Consider the following 25,955-nt stretch of genomic DNA (forward strand, 5'->3'; position numbering starts at 1 on the left):
GGCGCGCGGGCCTGTCTGGATCGACGGCGGAGCGTGAATGAGCAAACTTATCGTGGAAACAACCGGGTCTCTTTTGAGAGACACCAAGAAAATAAACAATAATACAGGAGCTGAAAGTGAGACCGACCGGAGACAGAGGGGCAGTGACACGTTTAAAAATGCACGGCTGTTGCCAAATCACTTTGCCGAGATGAAAGCTGGAGGTTTATGCGAGCGAGTGAGCAGCCGTTTGACAATCACTCATCGCGCTTTTTTTTTTTGACCCGTTTCTGTGCCTGACTGGACTTTTGGTTTGACAGATTGATAAATTATTCATCTTGCATCTCACAAAGACCTGTGATGACTCACAGAAAGCTTGTAACTCTGCTACCATTAACCAGCACCTTCCCACTTTGACAAGTCTTAGTCCCGCAGCTTCACAGCACTCCCAGTGAAATTCCATTGGCTGACGACTTGGAGGAATGTGTCACTCACTCCGAACCGCAAAACTCTTAATAGAGGGTGTTGTAAAGAAAATAAATTAAGAGAGTTTTGACAGCGGAGCAGGGGTTAGGATAAGCGGCGGCCTGCTACTGTCGAACAAGTCCGGGCATTGTGTCATCTGAGAAGGATGGGAATGAGTAGGGAGATCAAATGATAACGTTGGAGCCAGGAGGAACGTGAGTGATTGTAGAGCAGGTTAAGAAAAAAGAGAAAAAAAAAACGACTTTTCAAACGTATGATTTAGCTTAGATGGATAAATGTGCTTTGGGCTGAATGAGCAAACACACGCACAGTCACACTTTCTCATTACTGCATCAACAGCGGGTATGCCCACACACGCAGGGCAGGTCAGCACCTGAACGCAGAGGTACAGTCACGAGAAGCATCGCTGCGGTCAGGAAGTTAACAAGAGCCGGCGCGATGAGTAAGGCCATCGCATTGCTGGCAACGCTTTATGTTGGTGTTGGGGAGCCTCCGAGTCTATAGGCCAGGGGTGAATCACCGCCTACAACGTCTTGGTTTGCACGAAGGGCTTCCATGTGTGCGTGCGCTTTAAATGAATCAGGAGTTTCATTTGAAGTCCTCTCAAGATACTTAAGCAAAAATACATGTACACTAAGGTGGGAAAAAATATCAATACGGCGATATATCGCGATACTTTTTCTTCCCATGCAATATCGATTAAAAGAAACAGAAAAAGTCGTGTTTTGGGCCTCAGCCCCGAATTTTTCTGTGCAACTACCATGAATTGAAAATGGATCATTTGGAATAATAATATTTTTTGTATGAATTATCACTCATGTCATCTGATGTACATATATACAACCTGCATTTTAAGCTGCATTTAAAAGTTGAACTATGTAGAATATTGCAATATATCGCAATAATGTATCGTATCGTGATACGTATCGTATTGTGAAGGCATTCCCAATACCCACCTCGAATATATACATATACACTACTAGTCTAAAGTTTAGACATATCTTCTCATTCAATAGAATGAGACGGTGTGTTCAAACTTTAGACTAGTAGCGTATATTTAGGGCAATGGAGAATTCAATTAAGCTGCATTTATGAAATGATTCCTTATTCCATAGATTGATTCAAATCAAGACATTTTGTTTTCTAATTTATACAAATGACCCTGGAAAACGAATAGAGTCATGGTAGTCTCGTCTGAAATTGAGCACCGTGTCTTGCCAGTGAGATTCGCACCCGAGCAAAAACAAAATAGCTCATTAAATGTAATTGTGCTCAGAAAATGACTGACGCGCGACGTCCCCGCAGAACGCAAACAAACAGGCGGAGGCCCATTCTGCCAGCCCCTCTTCTTCCCCTTTTTCCACTCCTTCCCTCCCCTCCCGTCTCCCCTCCGTTCCCCCAAAGAGTTGTTTGACATATGCTGGTCGCACATGAGTGCCCGTCTGAGGGGCAGGGCTGGGAATCTTGGGAAAGCGAGAGGACTGGGGATGGGGTAGGGAAGGCGGAGAGGCACGGATCCTAAACTCTGGGAGCAGCAGAGGGCCGTGCTGCTGTGCCATCACCAATAGTTGGTCCTGTGGGGGGGGGGGGGGGTGAGAGGGAGGGGGGTTTAATCAGATTTAGTCGTGCTTAACTAAGCCCATCGCCGCGCTACGTTCACCCCGATGTCTCGAGAGAGCAAGAGGGAGTGAACAGAGGTACATAGCATAACATGGCGTATCACAGGGCTGAGAGGAGCCTATTAGTGTGAGCTGCAGTAATAAGTAGAACTATAGCAGAGTATTCAAGCCATGGAAGAGACCATCAGTGGCAGAATGTGCCCTTATAGTCTCTTTATTGCACTTATAAACACAAGCTTTATCTGAAAGCGAGTCCTAATGGAAACGGAATCAAATAAAAGGTTCAGTAGCTTTGACAAAGTGCTTCCTTGTTTCGAGGTTCTCAAATATATGGGAGCAGTCTGCCTGTTCTCATCTCATTAACAAACTATTTTGGACAAATTGCAGTCAAAATTCAAAAGTTATAGAAGACTTTAATCTCTTTTCTTTCCTCTTCAGTAAACAAGGGCACTAAACTTCTACAAGCTGTTAAAGTAATCGTGCGTGCCTGCGCACAATTAAAAATGAAACGCAAAGAAAGCGAGCGTCTTCAAAGAACTCCCCAATATATCCACTCCCAGACGTTTTAAAACTGACGGCCCGGCGAGATGTTTTCGAAATAGCCCCAGATATACTGCCGCTCCGTCTAAAATTGGCCCTTGCGCCACGCTGTGGCGCTTCACCGCAAGCCAGAACAAAAGCGCAAGAACAATGTGCGGCTCCGAAACATGGCATCTGCTCTGCCCAGTTCAAGGCCATAAATCTGAAGCATCAAAAGCATCAAAGATGGGATCCCGTAATGGCTTGTGCTGTTGTGGAAACAGAGCGCATGAGGACAGAGGAGTAGGCGCAGTCGCCTCACTTGATTCGACGCGTTAAGTCTCCTTATTCGAGCCGCTGTGATTCTGTTATTCCTCTCGCTTTAAACCAGCCCCTGGCCTCCTCTCTGCACCGGTACGCCTTCATCCGTCTTTTGCAGAGGTCCCACACAGTGTTTTGTTTTTTTGTTTTTTTTTCCTGTCACGGCTGCCACTCCGGTCATGCAAGCAGCTGGCGGCATGGGAAATACAGACAGACAGCAGAGTGACAGCGCCGCGAGTGCTGAAGGAAAGGCCATGATGTGCATACAAACGGGTAGGAACAACAAGTCATGAGGTGGGCAGACAGACGGCAAGAGAAAGAGAGGGGACAGTCGGAGAAATGGGCAAACGGGGAGCCCTCTCTTCGGCCTCTCCTGATATCTGGCCAGCAGCCAGCCACTCCATCAATAGCACTCAGGGAAATGGAGAGGGAGGAGAGGAGAGGAGAGGAGAGGAGAGGAGAGGAAAGGAAAGGAAAGGAAAGGAAAGGAAAGGAAAGGAAAGGAGATGGCAGCGTAGGGATGTACGTACATACAGTGCGTGAATGATTCTGAGAACAGGAGAGGAAGGGTGGGAAACAGGACAGGGAAAGGAAGGGAGGGTGGCGACGGGGGAAGAATGGAAAAAGAGGGAGGGAGGCTTTGGGTGACAGATAGTGTAGATAGTGAAGACAGATGGAGCAGAGGACAGGAAGGACAAAATCGGGAGACGGTGAGAAAGAGGGAGACAGATGAAGGAAAAAGGAGGCGAGGAAAAAAAAAAGGGCTACGGTCGAGGGAGTGTGGAGGTACACAATCGAGTGGAGACCGAGCAGCGGGAGAGTGAAAGGGGGACATGAGCTTGCGGTGGAAGGCAGTAACCAGAGTCCTATTGATGTGTAATGAAACCCCGCATCGGGGGAGAGGCAAGCGGAAGGACGAACGGACGGAGGGAGATACGGAGGAGGAGGAGGAGGAGGGAAAAAAAAAAAAAAAGGAGAGAAAGGGGAAGAATGTGGCTGTGATGGAGTGGATGAAGGATGCGTGGGGGAATGAGCGGAAGCCGGGATGCAGAAGGGCATAATGTCATTTGCTAAATAATGCAGGGAAACGAGCGCGAGCGGCAGGAACTGTGATGGACACGGGGACAGGCGGCTGCCAGCAGCGAAAGGTAAAGCAGCCCGGGGAGATGGCATGATTGCTGGTTATGGGCAGGGAGGAAGGGCTGGGTGGGTGGGGTGATGGACTGACGCATGCCGCTGACTGACAGGCTGCCACACCCCCCCGGAAAACAGATAGCTGCTACAGACACACGGTGACGGAGAGAGGAGGGGAGGCTGGGGATGGATGGATGGATGGATGACATCCATTCCGTGTTATACATGGCTGCACAAGTTGAAATATTGCAAAGCAGATCGAGCCACGTCGTTATAAGGACCCAATTTTGAGCTTTTAAAAAAACATTTTCTCATAATTATTTAAATCAGACAGGAATTAATCAGCAAACACTGCTTTATTGTATATTTGCATATCATCTCCTTCAAATTTGTGACATATCTAAACGGCTAACTACACTACAATGCTTGTCTGAGACTGAAAACCACGGCACTCGTCTGGCCCCGGCACATGCCCAGACTCTCTAACCCACAGTCCTCTAAAACAGCAGGAGCTGCCCATTCAGGATGTAGTGCACACTGAGTCTGATCCTCCAAAATGGCTGACAGTTTCTCCACAATGTCTATGCGAGACGGGAAACTGTGCCTCTCGCACTAGCCTCCAAAGCCCCGCTAACCCACGGTGCTCTAAAACAGCAGGGCCCGTCTATTCAGCCCCGGCTCCCTTTTGTGTCGGTGTGGGCTGCTGTCGTTAACCCCCGGTGCGACGGGCCGCCGACGCTTTCTAATGAGTCATTTTTATTCAGGCGATAAGGTCAGCTACCCGCGGCGGCTTAAAAGGCCCCGAGGAGCTCTGGAGTGGCAGCCATGAGATGCCAGACAGACAGACACACAGAGATGCAGTAGCTGGGAGGAGGGGGAGGGGAGGGGGCACTCGGCACAGGCGCGGAGAGAATAAAATAAATAAAGGTGTGATAAAATACATAATAGAAGGGAAAAAAAAACGCTAGGTATGAAAGATAAGCTACATTTCAAAAGGGACTGCGTCTGTGTGCCTGTCTCTACTGCTGCCGATTGCTGGAAGACTGGGCGTGAACTTTCAGAGGCTCTTTTTTTTTTTTTCCCCTCCTCCCGGTTCCTTTCTTCCTGCGTCTGGGTTGTGTTAATGTCAACTGAGAATAGCTTCTGAGGCACGTGTGAAGTTCAAATCTCCGCTGCTGGCTGGCTGAGGGCTTTTTAGTGTAGGAGTACCAGTGTCAAACAAAGACATGGTGGCAGCTTGATTCAAAACAAGCTGTTCATCCTCCCCGTGCTCTCAAGCCTCCTCTGTTGTCTCACGTTTAAAACCACAACACACACAAAAATCCCTCCGCCGCTATTGTAGCGGACTTCCACGTGGAATTGGGTTTCTGTCTAAGTAAGCACTTCTAAGTATTAAGTTCGCGTATTAGCTCGTGTTTTAATGAGTCTTGACCCCAAGGTGGGAGTAAATGTCTGAGATGAAGGTTTATTGACACTTACACGCGGGTGTTCATGTGCGCAGCACTGTGGGAAGATCTCATCAGAGTTTGATGTGTAAACAGCATGTGAACACAGGGGGGAAATAAGAGTTCCTTCGAGGACGTGACATTGAATCAGCAAAAATGAAAGAGTTGCAGCCCACTGACCTTTTCTACGATGGTGCGGAAAAAAAAACAGGCGCTCAGGCATCTACGTCACAAGACGCAAGTGCAGCAGTTTCTTTTTGCTTTCTACATTTTTGTCTGAACAAACTCAAAGCTACAGGGACAAAACAGTCCCCCTTGACAGGTTAGTATCTAGCCATTAACAGACGCTAGTCACTAGTGGAGACAGTGAATTCATAGAAACCAAGTTACATTGGTAACTCCACTGGAGGCCAAATGTAAATCATGTTACCATGTAACTATGGTGTCCAGTGTTTGTTTGCTTTCACAAAAATCAGATTTTCCCAAAGATATCTGCAAAAAGGGTAAATGACTTATTCAAACCTTTTCAAATCTAATTGTCTAATAGTCACACAACCAATCAGAGCCATTCTGTTGTAAACAAATTAAACTCCACAGCACTCAGAAAACGTTCATGACTATCGCTGTTCAGTCCGCCACCACATAAAGCTCAACTAAACGAACTCGTCTTTCCTGGACCATAATCAGTTCTCAACGGGGCGACTCCAGGCCAACATGCAATCAACTGCAAATGTTTTGCGTACAGGGGAAGTCGGTCTGGTTTCCAGACTAAGAGACATGACTCATTTGCCTAATTATTAAACGTCACGGTACACAGCTGCACACGCTGATATCTTTCTCCCAGTCAAAATAGAACAATTGAAGGATGACACCCATATCATACGCTGCGCTGAGATCATGGATTTAAACTCACCATTGGAGTTTGTGTTTCCGTCCCCATCCAGCTGCCGTTTCTGTGCAGTCCTAAACTCCTTTAGGGAGAGGTAAAGCACCTTTCGCATGACCCGCTCCTCCGACCACGGGATCCCATCACTGTCATCCTGTAGAAAAAAACACCCAGAGAGAGAGAAAAATTGGTCAGCGCGGACGGCTATCACGCACAGAAATCACCGTTTCCTTCCTCCGTTTCTGTGGTCGCTGTTGGAAAAGGACATTTGAGATAAATAATGGGACCTCTCACATTATAGTTTGAAAAAAACAAAACAAAACTTGGCAGGCGAGGCAGCGAACCGCACATTAGCGCAGGCAGAATCCCTGCGAGTTGGACGGTTGTTTGCGCCAAGCGTTTTCCTTTGTTTTGGTTGCCAGACAACAGCAACCGCGATAAACGTGTTACTTGGGGTCAAGGTTAGGAAACGCTCACAGGCCGGTTGTGCTGAGATGAAACAAAACCTAACAAGCTGATGTCGACGCATCCTTTACACAGTTTTCAGACGAGTAGTAACTCCACCTTTGATGCATACTTGAATTTTATTTTTATTTTTTTTAAAGAAAGAAAGAAACAGCCATGAAAATTCTCAAACTGTAGCAGCAGCCAGTTAGCATAGCGTCGTCTGAGGACTACAATGACTGCATCATTTTAAATTGATCTGTTAAAATAAAAACAAAGTTGTTATTAGCAAAGTTTCACTATAATCCCGTCTCATCCTCCCCCCTCCCACTATACGCTGACACCAGTATGCCACAACATTAGCATAACATAGCATTAGCCTGCAGCTAGACACAAGGCTCCGCATTAGCATGACAATGCATGAAGAGCTGCATCTCCCCACAATGCCATGATAGGACAGTGTTATGGTGATGAATAGGTAGGAAGCAAATGAAAAAGGCATCATGGGACTGTGAGTTCATGTGTTGCTAATCTCTCCCGGCGAGCTGGAGACAAAAGATGTTATTGTCAAAGAGGTCACTGGGAGTCACACACACACACACACACACTCACAAACAAACACCGCAACACATCCTTTTCCAAGACTTCTTACCCCCCACCGCACCCCACCACACCCATCGCTTTCAATCTGAACCCATGATGGCACATACATTTAAAACCACAGCTCATATTGAGAGTATTAGGGAAATATTCTACTGCACCACGCATTGTTAAAAGGGTCTTTAGTGAGTGTCCAACAGCACTAACCAAACCCCCCCACCCCCTCCACACACACACACACACACACACACACACACACACACACACACACACACACACACACACACACACACTCGCTGCCTCCACTCATTGCTCTGGCAGCTGTGTTTGATGTCGAACAACGCTAATGACTAAAGGAAATGAGATTAGGACATGAGCAACAACAAAGAGGTATTAATAAATAATGGAAACTGGAAATAGCTTTCCTCTAGTCAAGCCATGGGGCGAGTGCATTTCAGCTGTTTAGTTCGAGAAAACACTTTCTGCCTTTACACATGAAAACTAATGTATGTTAATTACCTGTATTGAAAGCGCAATTCTGATTCCGCCGACTCATCCGAGCGAGCACATTTCCTTCTGTCTGAGTGGAATGTGTAATTTAAGAGGGTAAAAAAAAAAAAAAAAAAAGATCCCCGGTTGACTCCGCTCATATGAGTCGGCCCGGCTAAGTGGCCGGCGGATGTCGCAGTGACATCTGCGCCGGCCGGGTGTATTAAAAAAAAAAAAAAAAAACTCTCCACCGCGAGCTAAAATAATTACAGCAAGACCTTTTATCGCTGCGGTAACAACAAGATAACGGTCACAGTATTCCATTAAGAGAAAGTACACTCTTAAAAAAAATAAATAAATAAATAAATCACAGGAGTGGAGATGAGGTAACACTGACACACACAGAGACGAACACACACATGCACACAGAGGCTTGGTGTCTAAGAGAGAGAAAGTAATCTGCCAATATTATTCAGTCTCCACACGCAATAATAAACGACTGTTGCTCATAACTCTCTTTCTTTCCGTGATCCTCGGGCTAAGACGTTTCGTTCACACACACACACACAGGATCAAACATGCCAGCTGGAGACGATGTGACGGCGAAAAAATGTCCTCTGATCAGTGCAACAGCCCACTGCTAATTATAGCAGCGTCGCAACAGGGCCGGATTCAAACGCTTCCTCTATGTTTACCTTCCTGAAGGGTTACTTTGAGAGGTGAATGATGAAAACAACGCACGACAAGTCACATGCAAATGCCTGTCTAACCACTCAGGCAAAACCTGATATTAAAACGCACGCGGGGCGACTGGATCACACCTGGCAAGCGTTTTTGGACGCACAGAGAGCGATCAGATTGCTTAGGGCACACATGGGCGTGATGTGGTCCTCGTTGATGAAGAAGTCTACTCATCTGACGTCCCCTTTGCTTCAATCATTCAGGGAAAATAAAAACACTAAACTCCAAAGTAATGTCTGTTGGCTACCAGGGAGAGCTTTTAAAGTGTTTTTTTGTCCTTGTAGCCGTTAACCAACCAAATGAAATGACTAAATACGATTAGGATTCGTGTAAACGTGCAGACCCTGTTCACACATGGATTATCTCACTGCATCCTTAAATCAGGCTGTTTACATTCTGTAGAGGTAGGTTTATCTACCCAAGTTCTGGGACACTTATGCCCATGATAAACGACGGCACGACGACGAGCCGCCGTGCAGAAGGGGGAGCTGAGTCGTGATGCACTTACTGCGTATTTGCAAACAAGGAGCAGAACCGAGGTCCGGTTACAAGTGGCCACTTTGAAAAAACGGATGCGGAGACGCACTGCGACGCCAAAGCCGTCCACTCCCAATCACATACGCCAACACAAGCGGCAGCATGCGGTAATAATTATCAGCACAAGTAAAGGAAAACATCCTGGATCTAAACCAACACTGTCGCGACTTTCATTCACAAAGTCCTAATATTGTCTGACAACAGTGACAAGACCGAGGATTTTTTTTTTTACTTGTTTACGGCGCTTTCAAGCCTTTCGTCTCTCCGGCAGATAAAAATAAGTTTTTGCGCTGTTTTGATTTCCCAGGTCGGCTCGGGGACCTCGGGGATGAGACCTCTGCCGAATTTTTGGGAGGAGACGGGGGGGGGGTGAACGATATTAAAAATGTGCGCGTCTGCACATGATGGAGCTGATGGGTGACAGCCATGTCTGCGCGTCGCACACGCACACACACACACACACACACACACACACAGGGCGCTGATGCTTCGCAGCCACTGACAGAGGTTGATGTTCCGTGTGCAACGCGCAGCCCCTCATTACACTGTCACACGTGAACGCGCACGTACACACACACACACCAGCGAGAGAGGCAGTGCAAGTATTCAATTATGCCATTTTCTCCTGTAGTTAATGTCATCTAATCCATTCTCTGTGTGTAGATGTGCGCGCGTGCGTGTGTGTGTGAGCAAAAGCCTGCCAGGTAAGCACCAATTACCTAGACAGCTCACTAGCACTCTTTCACCCATGGTGTGGCACGAGGCCAAATGTACAGTGACACGCACACACAGCACTGACAGTGTATCGCTGGCTTACAAACATTCACGCATATATTGCACGGCTTCTATGGTATCTCTACCTGACACACACGAGAAGAAAAAACAACATTCGCCCCCAAAAATCGGCCTAAAAGTTCGCCTGCATTTCTTTTTCCCTTCGCTCCCTCTCTCTCACTGTGGTTTCCTCACAGTAGCTGGCAGCGTGCCACGGATATTTCCTGCACTGTGTACACATAACAAGAAGAGAAAAAAAAAGGGAGAAAAAAAAGAGGGGAAGAATTTGCTGACTTACTTTTCATCAGGGGGGAGAAAAAAAAAAGTGACTGCGAAAGCTGCGCTCCATTATGGCATGGTAACATAACTTCACAAGATCAGTTAAATGAGTTTCCACAACCGTTTGTAGCCATTTGTCAGAGCCATCTGTTTTTGTCAAAGGTGCCCCCCCTTTTCACTGGATTTTTTTTGTTGTTGTCACAAAGGCCAGCCCTTGCCATGTCTAATAAAAAAATAAAAAATCAAGGGGCGATGACAGAAACTGGCCTAAAAGATCCCTTCAAAAACGTTCTTTACAGCATAAAAGAAATCCATCTAAATAAATATGTAATAAAAATCTCCGATTCTCACTCAGATGTTGCTGTGCATATATGTGCCAGATCTCTTCAGATACAGCTTTTACACAGAGAACTACCTGACAGCGACACACACACACACACTTCTACACCCCGACCAGCTCCCATCAGGATACTGGAATTCCACTAATGAGCGCGGGGACCTTTTTCCGCGCACGTGTGTGTGTGTGTGTGTGTGTGCGCATATAACCGAGTGATGCCTAAGGAACATAGTGCGCCTACTGTCACCCAGCAACCCTACCCCCAATTTTTTTTGGAATACGCCACCGATGCTCCAACCTGGAATAAAAAAAAAATTTTTAAAAAAGCCACAGAAATACAGACAGACAGCTTTTAAGCATCCACAGGGATACTGTACTTGAAAAGTATGCCATATAAGATCATTACGGGATTAGTTCCTCTCCTGCCATCATGGATTCACTGTATATCAGGACTCTACCAACATCATAGCTTCTTTACATAAGAAAAGAATAAAGAGTGGAATAAAATTCACACCTTTCTTGCATAGTTTATATCCTTTTCTAAAAGATATCCCAGAGTAGACATTAAAACATATATAGCAAATCTCTTAACAAGCAACTTTTTTTAAGCATTTGTTACATTAAGAATAGATCAAGTGGATGAAGGGAGCTGAGCAAATGCTACGAGACTCCACGTGGTATTAAATCTATCACTGCATCTGTATCTGCTCATTAAATGGGATGAAAAGTGGGGCCGGTTCCACTTGATAACCCCAGCTTTCTCTCACATGATCCTCTCTGCAAAGGGCAAATCCAATAACCTTAATGGTTGATGAAGAAAGAAGTGGATTCTATCGACTGTGCAGCACTGAGGAAAAAAAAATGTCCTGGATGCGGCGTTAAGAAAGTGAGGTAGGTGAAGAGAGTAAGAGGAAGGAGGAGGAGGCGGAGGATGAGAGACGAACGTACAGGAAAGAATGAAAAATCTCGTTATCGGCATCAAAATCACATCTGACCATTCATCTACTCGGTGGAAACGCAGAGTACAAAAAGCGGAGAACGCACTAATTTCCTCAGAGACCCTGTTTAACTCCTATACTAGTATATTACACACAAACAATGGATTCATTTCACACAGACACAATGTTGGATGCCAGCCCGGCCTGATTTCATTACGAGAGAAAAAATATTCATGTGCCAAAAATCCAAAGCAGCGTTTCACCAGTGTTTTGCAAAAGTGGGTAAAAATGAGTGTGAAATTGCCAATTACAGCACTGACTGAAAAACACACACTGCGCCTTTAAGAGCATCACAGTGGCCGCTCTGTGTTGTGCTCTGGGTGTGTGAAAGTGTGACAAGAGAGTCGAGCCGCGCCGGCGTCGGCTGAGACGTCGCTGTGTACTTACTGTACGACGGGGACGGAGAGCAAACGGGAGCGAGCACCTGCGCCGTAACATTTAAGAGTTTATACGCGTCGGGCGATTTGTTTGATGCATCAGTTTGGTTTTAAAAAAAAAAGGGAGGGAAGCAACTGTCAAAATATGCACACACATCCAACACCCCCTGCTGAAGGAGCGATCGTTTTCACGTTTGCATTTTAATCTGGCCGTTTGTATACATTGCACATGCTGTAAATACATGTGTGCGGGCGAGTGTGCGTGCGTGCGTGCGCGCGCGCACACAGGCGGTTCTATAAATAGTGCTGCGCTGCTGCCGACCGACCGCGCGGATGTCATGGCAAAGGAATGTGGGCCATGCGCCAGCTGCGATCTGCTCTACAAAACCGGCCCAAAATCTGTTATTCTAACACACATTTCCTTTGGAGAGGAGGCACGGAGAGATGGATGGATAGATCGATGGAGGAGAAATGTTATTTTAACAAAGCCCAGGTTATTATATACAGTAGTCGGGGACGGTCCGTACCTCTCGCCGCTGCCCTCCCCTCTTTCCTCTCCGCCGTATATTTCACACACACACACACACACACACACACACACACACACACACACACACACACACACACACACACACACACACACACACACACACATGGGTCCCAGATGACGAGGCCGCGCGAGTACGACCGCTCTGTGTTGACGACCGGTCCAGATGACCGCGATAACAATTATTTCATTCTCACGTGCATCTGCGTAACCTTTCTTAGGGTCACGACCAACTATTTGTGGATTACAAACATTTATAGCATTGTGATTATGGCCCTGTAGGGAAGCAAAGACATCTGCAAACTATTAAACAAAACCTTGACGACGCTGCAGAGCGGTCCAACTTAGGCCCGTTAGAGCACTCATCTAAGACAGTCTTGTTAGTGGAGGATACTCAGAGGGAATGAGAGGTGTTTTCGCTTTGCAAAGAAAAAAATAATAATAATAGAATTTTAGTTTTCAAAGCTGAAGAGCTTTTCGTGTAAATAACGGCAGCTGCCCTCCAAAAAAGAAAAAACAAAAGCGGCCCGGCCACGATCCTAAATGATCAGCATGATCTGCAAACAAATGAGATAGTGGCTAAAACCCGGCCAACTTCCTCAAGTACGAAGCACATGTTTGCTCCCAAGAAAAATTTACATTCCAATCCTAACTACATCCTGGTCCCCACGTCCCTTATAGCTTCGAGGAGACCGGATGCTTAGCTCAGCTCAGCTCGGCTCGGAGCTCAGAGAATAGGAGAATGGAACAAGGTTTTTGGGGTTGCCAGGGACAAGAGGCCCTATATAATCGCCTCATTACACCACAAGCTCACTGCATCGGAATGTGTGTGTGTGTGTGTGTGTGTGTGTGTGCAGCCAAAGTGGCCTTCCCTTTAAACTAGTCATGCTGGGGTAGCCCCAGCGCTTTCATGGTGAAGGAGGGGGAGAAGAGAGGGGTGCTACAAAGACTGCAGATACCTCGTGCAATAGAGTAAAATACGCAAATCGCAGTTTTTGCCCGAACAGAAACTTCCTTAAGCATATGCAGCACATTGATGTCCCTCTCTGAGAACAATGCCCTCGGCCTATCGGCGACGGTCTCTCCTGCTGAGCCCGGTACCAGACATGCACTAACCTCCCGTGTCTCCACCGTCAGTCATATCAGCTGTCTGCATTTGCACGCTCGCGCACGCAGACACACCGTCTGAATCTATCTGAGCGTGCATAAGTGACAGACCGGCAGCGCCATTCAGCCCCGTCGAGCATAAAATGCTATCAGGCTGGTAAAACTAGAGCACGGAGAGAGAGAGGGAGGGAGAGAGAGATAGAGAGGTGGAGAAACGGAGCGAGGGTGAAAGCTTTTAAAACACAGACTGTGGCCGAGTTGATTTTGACTAGAATAAATGTCACAGTGATTCGAGAATCCCGCACGCCCGCATCTGAGAGCTACATTAAGCCGGCTAAATCTGTTTTCGTCAATAATGGGTGTTCCAGCTCAGTCAACATTAAAATAAAAAAAAGAACAAAAGGTAATTCTTCCCATACTGGGCAGATGACAGAAAACCAGCTGTACATTACTTTTGTTGCTTTTGTTCCTGCCTTTTTGAACGCACCATTTACCGCGAGCAGAAAGAACCGGAAGTCAAACTGCTTCAAGAGCATGAAGCCAATTTTTTGACGTTTTTGGTCATTTCTTCTTTTTTCCCTTTTCTTGGTTTAGTTGGACGAGGTCGTGCTACTGCCCCCGTCTGTGTCGGTGGTGACATGACAACATGACACAGCTGTTTTCTGCCAATAGAATCTTTTTAGTTATTATTTTAGTTTGGAGAGGAAGGCTGAGACAGCAGGCTGGTTTAAATATTGACCCTTGCTTTGTGTGGATGTGGTCTGGTTTGCGAGACAGCCGGCCAGATGGCTGCATAATGCAGCTTCCAATTGACTCGGTTGCCCACCCGCGCTGGCTATGTGACCAAGAGATCTCTGTTCTGACCCTTAACCTCAACCGCAAATACACACACGAATGGACAAAAACTCCCAATGCAAACTCAGCCCCAACTCAGCAGAGCTCCAAGACTACGTTTCATGTATTTTGTGTTGAAGAAAACTAAATATAATACGGTAATAAACACAGAATTACTGTAAACAAAGGAAAACCCTCACTAATCCGTCTAACTTCACTGCATATCCTGGAATGCCGACTGTGTTTATAGCACTACTGACAGATTATTGAGATCATCATCTAACAGTACGCGGAAGCAGTTTAAAGATGACTTTGGTTTCAGCGCATGGCACACAGCACCAGAGCAGCATTACCGTAAAAAGCTGCGCTCAAAGCAACTGTTCTCTGCTCATTCAGCGCCGCAAGGCCAAGGAAGGATAGAGGAATTGTTGTTGTGGGAATTTTAAGTGTCTCTCATAAAGTGAAATGTTAAAGTAATGGTGTGGTATCAGCTTCGCGGCGGTGTCTGTGCCAGCTTCGCAGCCTTGTTGCCATGGTTTTTAGGGCTCAGCTGAGGAAAATTCTTCACACTGTGAAGTTGCATTTTGGCAGGTTGCGAGTGCTGAGCCACGTCTGGTCGCACAATAGACCAAAATACAGGGCTCGTGGTGGAATTGAGTGTTAAAATATAGTACGAAGAGACGCTTGAGTGCTTGCGCGCGCGCTCTCTGATCCGACAGGTTGCATAACAAATGGCTCCCGCTCAATAATAACAGCCTCGTTCGACGCACTTGCCCTCCAACTCTGTCACAATATCATTTTCACTTTGGCTACGTGCCGCTGACCAGAGGTTTGACTTCCGTTCCGTTCGCTGCAGACACATGCACACCCACACAGGCTCCCCTCGCTGCGGTCACGTCCACAGGGCCGACCTGATCGATGGCGCTCCCCAACGCGCTGTCATTCATCACGGCAGCGGAGGCGGCGGCCCCTGCGTCTCCCCGCCGGTCCCACGGGATGCTTAGGAAACCCCGACGCTGATCCCACTTAACAGAGTTGCATTTCTAACCCCTCTCACTTCCACACACACACACGCACGCACGCACGAGCGGAGACAAATGTGAACCACGGTTCCTTATCAGCAGCAGTAGTTTGTTTCTTCAGATTCATACGCCAGAAGAAATACTTTCAGGATAAATGACAGAAAGCGCTCTGGAGATTATAGAAACCTTTCATATTATTAAAGTTCTCAACAGGACATTTGTTTACTTGGATTAGTGTCAAATCATTCAAGCTCAAATGTAATTATGTTATAGCATACAATAAAGTATAGGGTAGATTCATCTATGTTACTAAGTTCTGGGACAGTTATGAACATGATAAATGACTGCATAATGATGAGCTGCCGTGGAGAAGAGGGAGATGAGTCATAAGGCAAAGCTTTCAATTTATATTCGAGCCTTCACCTATGGCCAAGGAACAGACAGGGTGACATTGTGGACGGAGGTGGCTGAAATAGGGCGAGGACAGCGAGAGTATGGAGTAAAGACCCCGCTTCACTGCATCAATACTCTGAGGCGTACTGGGTATGGCCAGTGGGAGAAGACCACAGGGTGGGCACACTTTGCTGGAGGGATTACATACACCAATCAGCCACAACATTAAAACCACTGACAGGAGAAGGGAACAGCATATTGTGACAATTCAATGTTCTGCTGGGAAACTTTTGGATCCGGCATTCGTGTGAATGTTCCTTCGACATGTAGCACCCACCTACACCAGACCAGGCGCCCCCCACTCCATAGCAATGACACCACAGGATCCTCTCAGAAGGTCCATATCCATTCTCTGATGAGTCACAACTGTCTCGGAGCCACAGTAGGGAACCAAGCAATATAAGGAATCTGGTCATATCTGGTCATAAAGTTACGCCTGATCAGTGTATCTTTACTGGCCTGGGAACGCTTTAAGCATTCCTCATGAGTAACAAGAATGCACTGCTGGGGGAAAGGACATCTAAAACGCTTAGCCTGACACCGCCACGATCCAAATTTGGATAAGCAAATGTGAAAGGACTGACGGATGGTTGGATGCATAACTAAAACCTCGTCCAGCAAACCACGCCGAGGAAGAAATCCCCCGTTGACTCAAGCCAAAAGGCATAAATATTGGAGGCTCTTTGTGCGACTGCAGTCATACATCACCAGCAGCGAGGCCGTAGGCCTTTCCGTTTCGCCCGGACCGACCTTTAAACGTGACACTGGACCCGTTCTAGTGTTTTGGAGAATGTTATAATGTTTACAGTGTCATCACAGACCAGAAGATCTGAGGATACCAACGGAGGCAAAACATGCTAAAAATAACCGCTGTGGCGACGCGAGTGAAAAACTCACTCACACGCACGTGATCCGTCTCGAGGCGCGCGCGAGATACTGTATGTTACAGTGTGTAGACATATCGTGCCACAGAGCCGAAGCCCTCCACCCCCCCTCCCACGAGCACAAGGAGGGGACAGGAAGGCAGAAACAGGAAACAGAGTAACCTCATTAGCCTCATGCCTTGTCTGACAGGAACAGCCTGCAGGCTTGTGTGAACATACAGAAAACCACCGGCCTCTGGTCAGTTTATGCAGCATCCGTCTGCTGCTTTGGGGGGAGGAGGGGAGGGGAGGGGGGGGGGGGGGATTTGTATGGAAGCGGGCTGGTGTGAGGGCAACACCTGAGGGAGAGGCTCTAGAAGGTTTTGATGTTAGCCTTGGAAAAAGGCAGGCTCGTCAGACAGACTGCGGGATTACATCTGGAATCCAGTTTGGTCGGGCTGTAAACAATCAGACAGGAAGACGCATACAAGCACCATCACACAAAGGCACATTTACACAACAACAACTCACGGCCCGAGGCGTTAACCTCATTTACTCTTAGAAAATCTTGCACAAGCACACAACAACGCCGCTCACTAGAAAGACTCATTAATTCCCTTTTCTACGACCGGGACGTTAAAAGATATTGAGCGTGTGAGAAGGGCCGACGGTTGCTCGCGCAAGTGACGAGTCAAACGGCGGTGCGGCGCGCGGCCCAGGTTAGATTGACTGGACTGAGCGCGCTTGTGTGAAAGGAAGCGTCACGCTCGGTGTAGAGACACCTAAAATGTGACAAAAAATCTTCATTTATAAATAACAAACGCAGAGGAAGTAGTTTCTTAATCTCGTCATGCTTCCAGCCAAAAGGAGAACAAGCTGGTGTGAAAGTCCCGTAGTAGTTTTAGTCACATCACTGCAATAAATTGCATACTGTCTTTGTAGATAGCCGGGCAAATTAAAATAAGTTTTTCACACATCCAACTCTCAGTCTCTTGCGTACACTGCTCTGCACAAGCCCTTTTCCCAGCCTGCACAATGCCCACATTGTAACAATTTACAAAAGCAGCCATGTGTGTAAAAAGATTTGTTTCCAGCTATTTTTTTTTATTGGTGTGCCAATAATTAGTTGGAATTGACAGCAAGTACGCAGGGCTCACCAATAAACCTGAAAATGACTTTAATCTTAAACCGTTAATCTGGAAAACAAAATATTACTATAAACAGGACATTTTACTGGTAGTTTCATGACTGGGCATTTTATCTAATGATGATGTAACACTTTGAGGTTCGCTTTAACCTCAGTGTAACATCCGTACCCGCTCGGCCTGATAGACATCGCTTAATCCTCCACTGCGCATCTGTTCCTCTACAAACCACAGCGATGTTTACCTTGAAACCTCCTTTCATTCGTCCTTATGCAAACACACTGACCTCCGCTTTCACGGAGCCATTAATCAGCATTTACACGCCGACCTTCAAAGGCCGCCGCCGATCTACCTGGCGGTGGTGGCAGAGCAGCGAGTCGCGGCAGGAGCATGCTGACACATTACGAGACGGTGGTTTTACACAAACAAAAACCTAAAGGGGGAACCTCGTGAGACCGAGAAAGGCAGAAAGAAAGGTGTAAGAGACAAGTGACCGAGTAAAGGAGAAGTGGAAGGCCCGCTGTTTCTGTTTGGCTGTGCACATGCATCTAGTCAGCACACTGCTCAGAGAAGAGAAGAGAAGAGAAGAGAAGAGAAGAGAAGAGAAGAGAAGAGAAGAGAAGAGAAGAGAAGAGAAGAGAAGAACACAGGGAATCCTGTGTGGCCACTCTGGGCCTGGTGCCGGTTGGAATTGGTTGGCATCACTCCCTCCGCAGCTGGTGGCAATATTAACCCGCCTGTTGGCAGACGGCTGCTGGGGGCATGCGTTCAACAACTAGCCAGGCCGGAGGTGGGGCAGTGCTCTTTGTGTGTGTGTCCCGAGTTGCCCTCTGTTGGCCCTGATACGTGCGCACACTTGTGGCTAAGTCACTTGAGGGTTGGTCTGACTTTGTGTATGCAGCTATACACAACTTTGCCCTGGGTGTGTGTGTGTGTGTGCGCATTTATGTGTGTGTGTGTGTCGACATGCAGCTGCTTGCAATGCTAGATGGCGTGAGGATCCAGACCATACAAACCAGACTGAGACTGAGTTGAGAACATGACGAAATACTGGCAAAGGATCCAAAACCCTTTTAAAAACACACTGCAAAATCCAGGCCTCTGGATAACCTTGGAATGGAACATATCAACTCGCAAAAGGTCGGCTCCTTTCACACACACGCGGCTTTGTCTCACTCAAGGCAGCGTCTTGTTTTGCATGCGACAGGGATGTGCAAATACCTCCTTTTCATTGCAAACTTAACATTGCTTTACAAATCCGCCGCCCTCGAGAACAGCCCCGGTAACTTTCTTGGGGAGACGCTCCAAAACAATTAATTTCTGTTTCGGCCTGACGCTACACGTCAGCGAACGTAAACGTGGGAAGAAGCAAGTCACCACGCTGGGACTGCTTTTCGGAGTAAAAAGACCCATTTTCCAGCAGCGTGAGCGGGGCTAGTGACAGCAACAACAGAGTAGCTTGTACAGACCATGTAAGGTCAAGTCTCTCTGGCTGACAATCTCACTAACAAGCACGTTGCAACGCGGCGCTTTTTCTCCACTGTACGCACGCACGCACACACAGACGCACGAGACCATCTCTGAAGGGCTTAAAAGCTCACGCTATACAAGTGCTTGTCCGGATCATTACAGGCAGGCTGTGCGCTCCTATACATGCGCGCAGGCGGAGGTCCACTGAGGTGCACGTCCATCCCTTCTCCTGGAAGTCTCCTCCCGATGAGCCAGCCGATGCTACACGTGCGCGCACGTTCGCATGCGTGTGCACATTTGCAGTCGTGGGCCGCTAATTACACGCCTTCAAATGCAGCCCGCATACGAACAAAGAAACTGTCTGAGTCAAAAGGCATAAGCGAGGAAACCGCCTCCTACTTGTCAACTGAAACAAACAGGAATATATCCAAGTATAAACCTCATTCACCGAGAAAGCTGAATGGCTGCGAACAGGAAAAGCCCTGCAAGAGAAGCCAGTTCACAGAGCGCTCAGGCTAAAGAGTGGCCGGCCGGAGCTGGTGATATATCTGATGACGTGCAGTTACTCTGGGCTGCATGAGGCCACTCTTAAGAAAGCAACAAATCAGCAACTATTATTTCACACATAACACAATTATTTTTAAGACTCGAATTGATGCATTTAAAAAAATTAAAAATTGACGTGAACAATTCACAAATATTGCTCGTGTGACACGTTAATTACCCAATTACCCAACTCCGGGTGCACCGATCTATTTTCCCCTCACGGAAATGAGGCTGTGTGGGTGTGTGTGTGTGTGTGTGTGTGTGTGTGTGTGTGTAGTGGGGAGTCGACGTCAGCAGAGTTATCCAGACAAGTGCCGCGCAGATGCTCTGAGACGGGTCAACAACAAAGGCCAGTTATTACTACATCGCCTCTCCTCACCACTGAGGTAATTCGATATTAAAAGGCAAGAGTGAAGAGCGGCGCGCGGGAAATGTCGGACAGGCACGGTGAGGCGTTACTCAGCCCATCTTAAACCTCCCAGTGCGCGCGTTTATCTCGAGTGCACGCTCAAGTGCGTGAGCCGCCACCGTTATAATCCCAAATCCACATGTGCCAGCGATAATTGAGAACAACAGAGGTCACAGTAAACATATGTTGGAGCCCCGGCGGAGCTGAGGGAATCCACTTAACCGTGCACTTTAACCACGTATATGCACGGGCGCATGACTGCGTCTGGGTTTTGCAAAATGGCTGCTTTGTGGCATCTGCAATCCCCGCCACATACCAATGGGTTTTTCTCTTAGAATTTGGCAACAAAGCCCGACTTATGTGCTCCCAGTCATAAGCCTCGCGGAAAAGGCAGCTGTGGCTGCTGTGCAAAATCTCAAATGAGCGGCGATGCTGAGCAAGTGGGCCGAGGTGGACCAGGGCCAGGAAAATCACATATACTTTATTGTTGTGGAAATTAAGGTTAGACGAATGTACAAGTTAAAGTAAATCTGCAAATGAACAGCAGCATGAGGCAGCAATGCACAGAGTGCGGGCAGCCTCTCGCACTCACAAACGCCTAAACTCTTTCTTATTTACTGCCCCGTTCAAAGGGCTAAGCTAGTCCACAAGCGAAGTGCTAGACAAGCACTCCGTAATAAATCTATAACCGTTCACAGGGGAATGGAAAAAATAAATAAATAACATAAAATGAATAGCGCAGCCCCTTATTCACGCGCCCCCTTTACTGCGGCCCAGATGCACTGTGCTTATTTACCCCAACGCAGCGGCCCAATTTAGGCCGAATAAGGAAAATTAAATCAGGCCTTGTGAAAATCGCTTCGCTTCCCGTCCCACCGTTTCGGCCATTAAATTGTCATTGTCGGCCGGCCTTTTACGAGACGCGGCGAAACGAATGCAACGCGCGGCAGGAAACAGGCGCAGAACGCGACGGAGGGGACCGTGCGGGAAATCAGTCACCGAGACGTTCAATGAGGTAGGTTCAGGTTTTATTGGCAAATGAGTGCACCCATGCAGGTATGGGAGGGGGAAAAAAAGAACTTAAATAGCTTCAGGTTTGTTTCTTTCATGGTATATTGGTCAATGTGCAGTTAGATTACAATAATATTGAACTTGCAATATAAGCGACTAATTCCCGATCGATGACCACATGTGGCTTAAGCTCCACATCGACTTCATGTCCTGGGACTTTCAACAGAAGTCCATCTAAAAGGTCAAGGGTTGGGGGCGAGCAGGTGGCCGGAAAGGGGTCAGAGTTGACCTCCCCGCAGACACACAGGGCTGGGGGGGGCCGGGCCTTCTCAAAGGGCCCGTCAATCACAGTCACTTATTTTACATGCGTCGATTTCTGTTGGCCCCGGGTATCCGAGCTAGCTACCCCCCACCCCCCTCCTCCTCCTTCCCTTTAACTCCTCCACCCCCGTCCTCCAACCGGAGCCAGATAAGGGCCTCTTTACATGACAAAGTCCTGTGGACGACCAGGGCAGAGAAAAGAAAGAGGTTCCTTTCAGTTGCTGATGGGAAGCAAATCCTCTGCACCGGGGATGTGGTCACATGGTTCTCATTTAAAACCGAAAGATGAAATGGGGGGAAATTTCACATTCCTTGATATTCGTTTATAAAAAGCTGAGTAGCAAAATTGGGCAAAGATAACAGCGAGTCATAGATCGTCGCCCCGGTAGGTTGCAGCAAATGTTCAGCACGCCAGAAACTAATTAGACAGGGCTGCTCTGACGAGGCGAAACTCACAGAGCTACTGTTCAGCAGGTAGTACGACTTTAGCTTGCAGCCACAAGCTCAGTCACCTCACACTGAACCTCGCCCTCATTAATGATGCACGACGCACCAAAGCTGCCGCCTCTCAAAAGCAAAAAAAGCGGACGCGAGGTAAACCATTTGTTTCGGTATTCGGATCAGCTCGGATTCACAGGGTTGTTCTGGCACGTGAGGGGAGACGTTTTCGAAAATAGAGAAACAAAACGCGAAAAAGGGGAAGCGCGATTTCCACTGTTTACTGAAACTGGCAGACTATCAAGGCGTCTGTCGTTATGAGCAAAACGAGTACAGAGAGAAATATATTAATACAGAGAAGAAGAAGAAGAAGGGGGGATTTGGGGTTTGGTTTTCGAGCCCGAGCTGGAGGAACTCCCGTTGAAGCCGCCATCTGCGCGCGCGAAGCCAATCGACAGACAGTTTCTGCCAGTGAAAAGGGGAAAAAAAAAAAAAAAAGAAAGAAAGAGGATGTCACAGGGGAGTTGGTGGGAGAAAGAGAGAGGGAGGGAGGACAGGTAGGCATTGTGTCTCGAGTTTCCCCTTCTATTCATTCACCCCGGTTCCTTTTTGACCTCATGGGGAGAAGGTAACAGAAGAGGGTGTTAGAAATGCCTCGCCACTCTGATGCTGGCATCCGAGGACACGGCAAAGTTGTGTGTGCGTGGCGTTTTTTTTTTTTTGTGAAGGATGAAGGAGCTCAGTCGGCTGGCATCTGTAGGAGACGACACAGAATATCAATGGCTTTAGGGTCTCAAAGAGATGTGTCACGCATTCGCAGCTGCAATGTTTATTGCCGCGAGATAATGGCGTTGCATAAAAACGCTGATTAGACAACAGCCTGCAGTGTGCATGCAAATGGAACGGAGTGAGGTTGCTCACATTTGACAATCGCGGCCCGGACAATGGGAAACGCGAGGTCCTCGAGAGCGAGAGCGCACGCAGAATTTCAAATAGCCCCCTCTATGTACGCAATACGACGCGGGAAGTAGCCGTTTACAAGTCCCACCGCACAGTGATGAAATGAGGATTGTCGCTGCTTTCGTCGAGGCTTTTAATTTCACACGAGGTGAAGGTATGATTAAGGGCCGTCCCAAAGGCCTGCTGGTATTTCTCCTCGGGGGAGGTCGATTTTTAGCAAGCCCTCCCACCCCGCCTCCCTGCTTCCCCTTTTGCTATATTTCACACACACTTTTCAAATGCGCACAAATCGTCATCCATCACTGACAGCCGGGGCAAAATAAACAATCACGCTGCAGATCAATCACTGTCTGTTTAATGCTGCAAGGTGGAGGCAGTTTAACTCCGTGGCACGTGTGCTCACCAACATGCTCAACATGCAGTTTTTTTGTTGTTCCTTTTTTTTTCCTTTTTCTTTTTTTAATACAGAGACCACAGTGAAGCTGAACTACTGACTGTATTTCTCCATCTTTGTGGGTGGGGAATCTCAGCTTCTGTTTCAGTTTTGACCAAAACTCTCTTTTTCACTTTTGGTTATATCAAACCATCTCTCAAATAGGGTTTAACTGCAGTGCACCATCTGCGCCGCCGGCAGATGAAAGCTACGTTCGCAAACTTACAAGGAAATCGTCCATTCGTGACCAAAGGGGAAACAGAAACATTAAACGCCGCCGTGAAAAACGCGGCCACAGAGAAGCACGGCGGGCCCTGCGCCGATATCGCCGCTGATCCGTCTTTAATCTGGACGTTAGATCTGGGCTCTCCATCACCGCGTCTGCTTTAGACCCAGAGCCTACTGGCCGTCATCACCTGGCCTCCCCTCCTCTCATCTAACACTTCATAAAGACCATTCATCCTACCATCCTTTCATCCGCCTATACCAGGGGCCTCGTTAATCCTCCTCTCCATCCTGACCCTGTACCACTCTACTGGACTGGGACAAACTTCAAAGAGGGGGGAGAGTGTGTGTGTGTGTGAGTGTGTGAGAGAGACAGAGAGACAGATTGGGTGGGTGGGCAGCTGTGTTGTGCTTGGCCTACACCACAAAGCCTTTAGAGGACAAGGGCCCACACACACACACACGCACAAATACACACACACACAGCTCCCGCAGTAGTTAATCTCTAAAGAAAGTGAGTAACTAGGAATGGTAAAATTAGACCAATTCACAGTTAATCCAGCAGCACACAGAGCCAGGAAGTAGATGTCAGCAATGGTTTGTCCCAAAACGAAAAAAAAAAAACTTCTAAATTTATAATACAAGAACTGAGACCAGACAATATTTTGCAATTTTTCCACAAAATTGCAATAACACATTAAGGTACCACACACGCACAAACCGGCGCGCGTAACTTCCCGATCCGTGCGTGAGAACTGAACATACACGCATGCGTTACCGCACACAGGGCCTAATTAAACGGTAGATCACGACCAATCGCAGCTATCGAGCGACGGGGACGCGTCACCCCGTGGGAGGACGACAGGCCACTTAACCGGCTGGAGTAGAAATGCGCCACATCGGCCCAGCTCATGAACGGCCATTAGCTAGATGGGCGCGCAAGTGGGCTAAGCTAGCGCCCGGCCCCGGAGAGCTCCACGGAGCTTTGACAGACAAGCCCGGGCTAAAAGTGACAGTCCGTGTTGAAAATAGACTCACACACATGCATCAAATAACACACAGCTGATGACAGCTAAGGGAGCCCGGCATGCCTGCCCCCGCCACCAGTGGATGTATGTTTATTTTATTAACCTGCCACAGGCTCGGGAGGAAGGGGGAGAGAACGGGGAGGAGGAGAGGCTAAATGTGTGTGTGAGCGTGCCGCGACCCGTTACTGTACGTACTTATAACCTGAAATGGATCCGTTTATCTAAATAAAAACGTGCGCTACGCTTTGTTTGGGCTTCAAAGCGCACGTGGTTGCTAGCAGGAAGTGATATTAGACTGACATGTTACATACAGCGTTTGTAGGCCGAGGCCTAACTTAGAAAAAAAACAGGTGAAATCGGTGGAAACAAATATCACATGGTTCCCAGCCGGGATTTCTTTTGCCAACAAGTTTCCATCCTGCTCGCGCATGTGGCAACAGGATCTCCGGCGACACCTCAACGGCAGCGCTGATAAAGCGTTTTTCCTCCCAAGAATGCTCTAATCAAGATAACTGCCATTCCCGTTTCACCTGTTCATCTCGCCAAACCGCATTCACGGCGGACCCACAGTATCAACCCAACCGCCTCACTTATCAGCATATGGGCTGGTAACTGACACCCGGCCATGCATGGCACACCCTGCCCTGATACCAGCCTGCCTGCCTGTAATCGACGTTGGAGTGTGCGCGTGTTTGCACCCCGACAGCACCGAGGCTTTTAATTGATTCATGCGTTTTAATTAATTTAAAAAAAAAAAAAAAAATGCTGAAGCTCTACCCCACCCGCAGGAATGCACCTGTCACATGAAATCACCCGCCGACGAGCGAGAACAACGCGGGGCTTTTAAAGTCCGGCGCCGCGGCTACGGAGGCGCACAGATGCCCGCACATGCACGGGAGTGTGAGGGTAAGGGGAACAGACAGTCGCAGCTGATGCAGATCTGCACGTGAGAAGCGTGTCAGGAGAAAACGGTGCTCCTCTTCTGTGGCGAATAAAAGGAAGTGTGTGCCGGGCCTTTGTGCGGGTCAGCTGCCGCTCTTGGCCCGGGGTTCGCCCGTACAGCCCGGTGGCTTCGCAGCACAGTGACACCCCGTACTCACGTCCCCATTTCTCTTTGTCTCACAAAATAACAGTCCATTCACCGTGACAACAGCAGAAACGCACACGCTTAAGGCTGC

The 25,955-nt window shown here is 47.8% G+C and overlaps 1 protein-coding gene across 4 annotated transcripts in view; it reads right to left on the minus strand.

The window, feature by feature from the left end:
- Nucleotides 1-25,955, minus strand: part of jarid2b (jumonji, AT rich interactive domain 2b) — a 97,668-nt gene that overhangs the window by 42,328 nt on the left and 29,385 nt on the right. For 3 of the 4 annotated variants that reach the window (XM_047606075.1, XM_047606074.1, XM_047606073.1), the window contains exon 2: nucleotides 6,417-6,543. In XM_047606075.1, the coding sequence (XP_047462031.1) occupies nucleotides 6,417-6,543 (127 nt within the window). Of the gene's footprint in view, nucleotides 1-6,416; nucleotides 6,544-6,683; nucleotides 6,727-25,955 lie in introns of those variants that run through there. The other variant, XM_047606076.1, reaches the window with a different exon arrangement.

Source organism: Mugil cephalus, chromosome 14, assembly GCF_022458985.1.
Source record: "Mugil cephalus isolate CIBA_MC_2020 chromosome 14, CIBA_Mcephalus_1.1, whole genome shotgun sequence".
NCBI classification, from domain to species: Eukaryota; Metazoa; Chordata; class Actinopteri; order Mugiliformes; family Mugilidae; genus Mugil; species Mugil cephalus.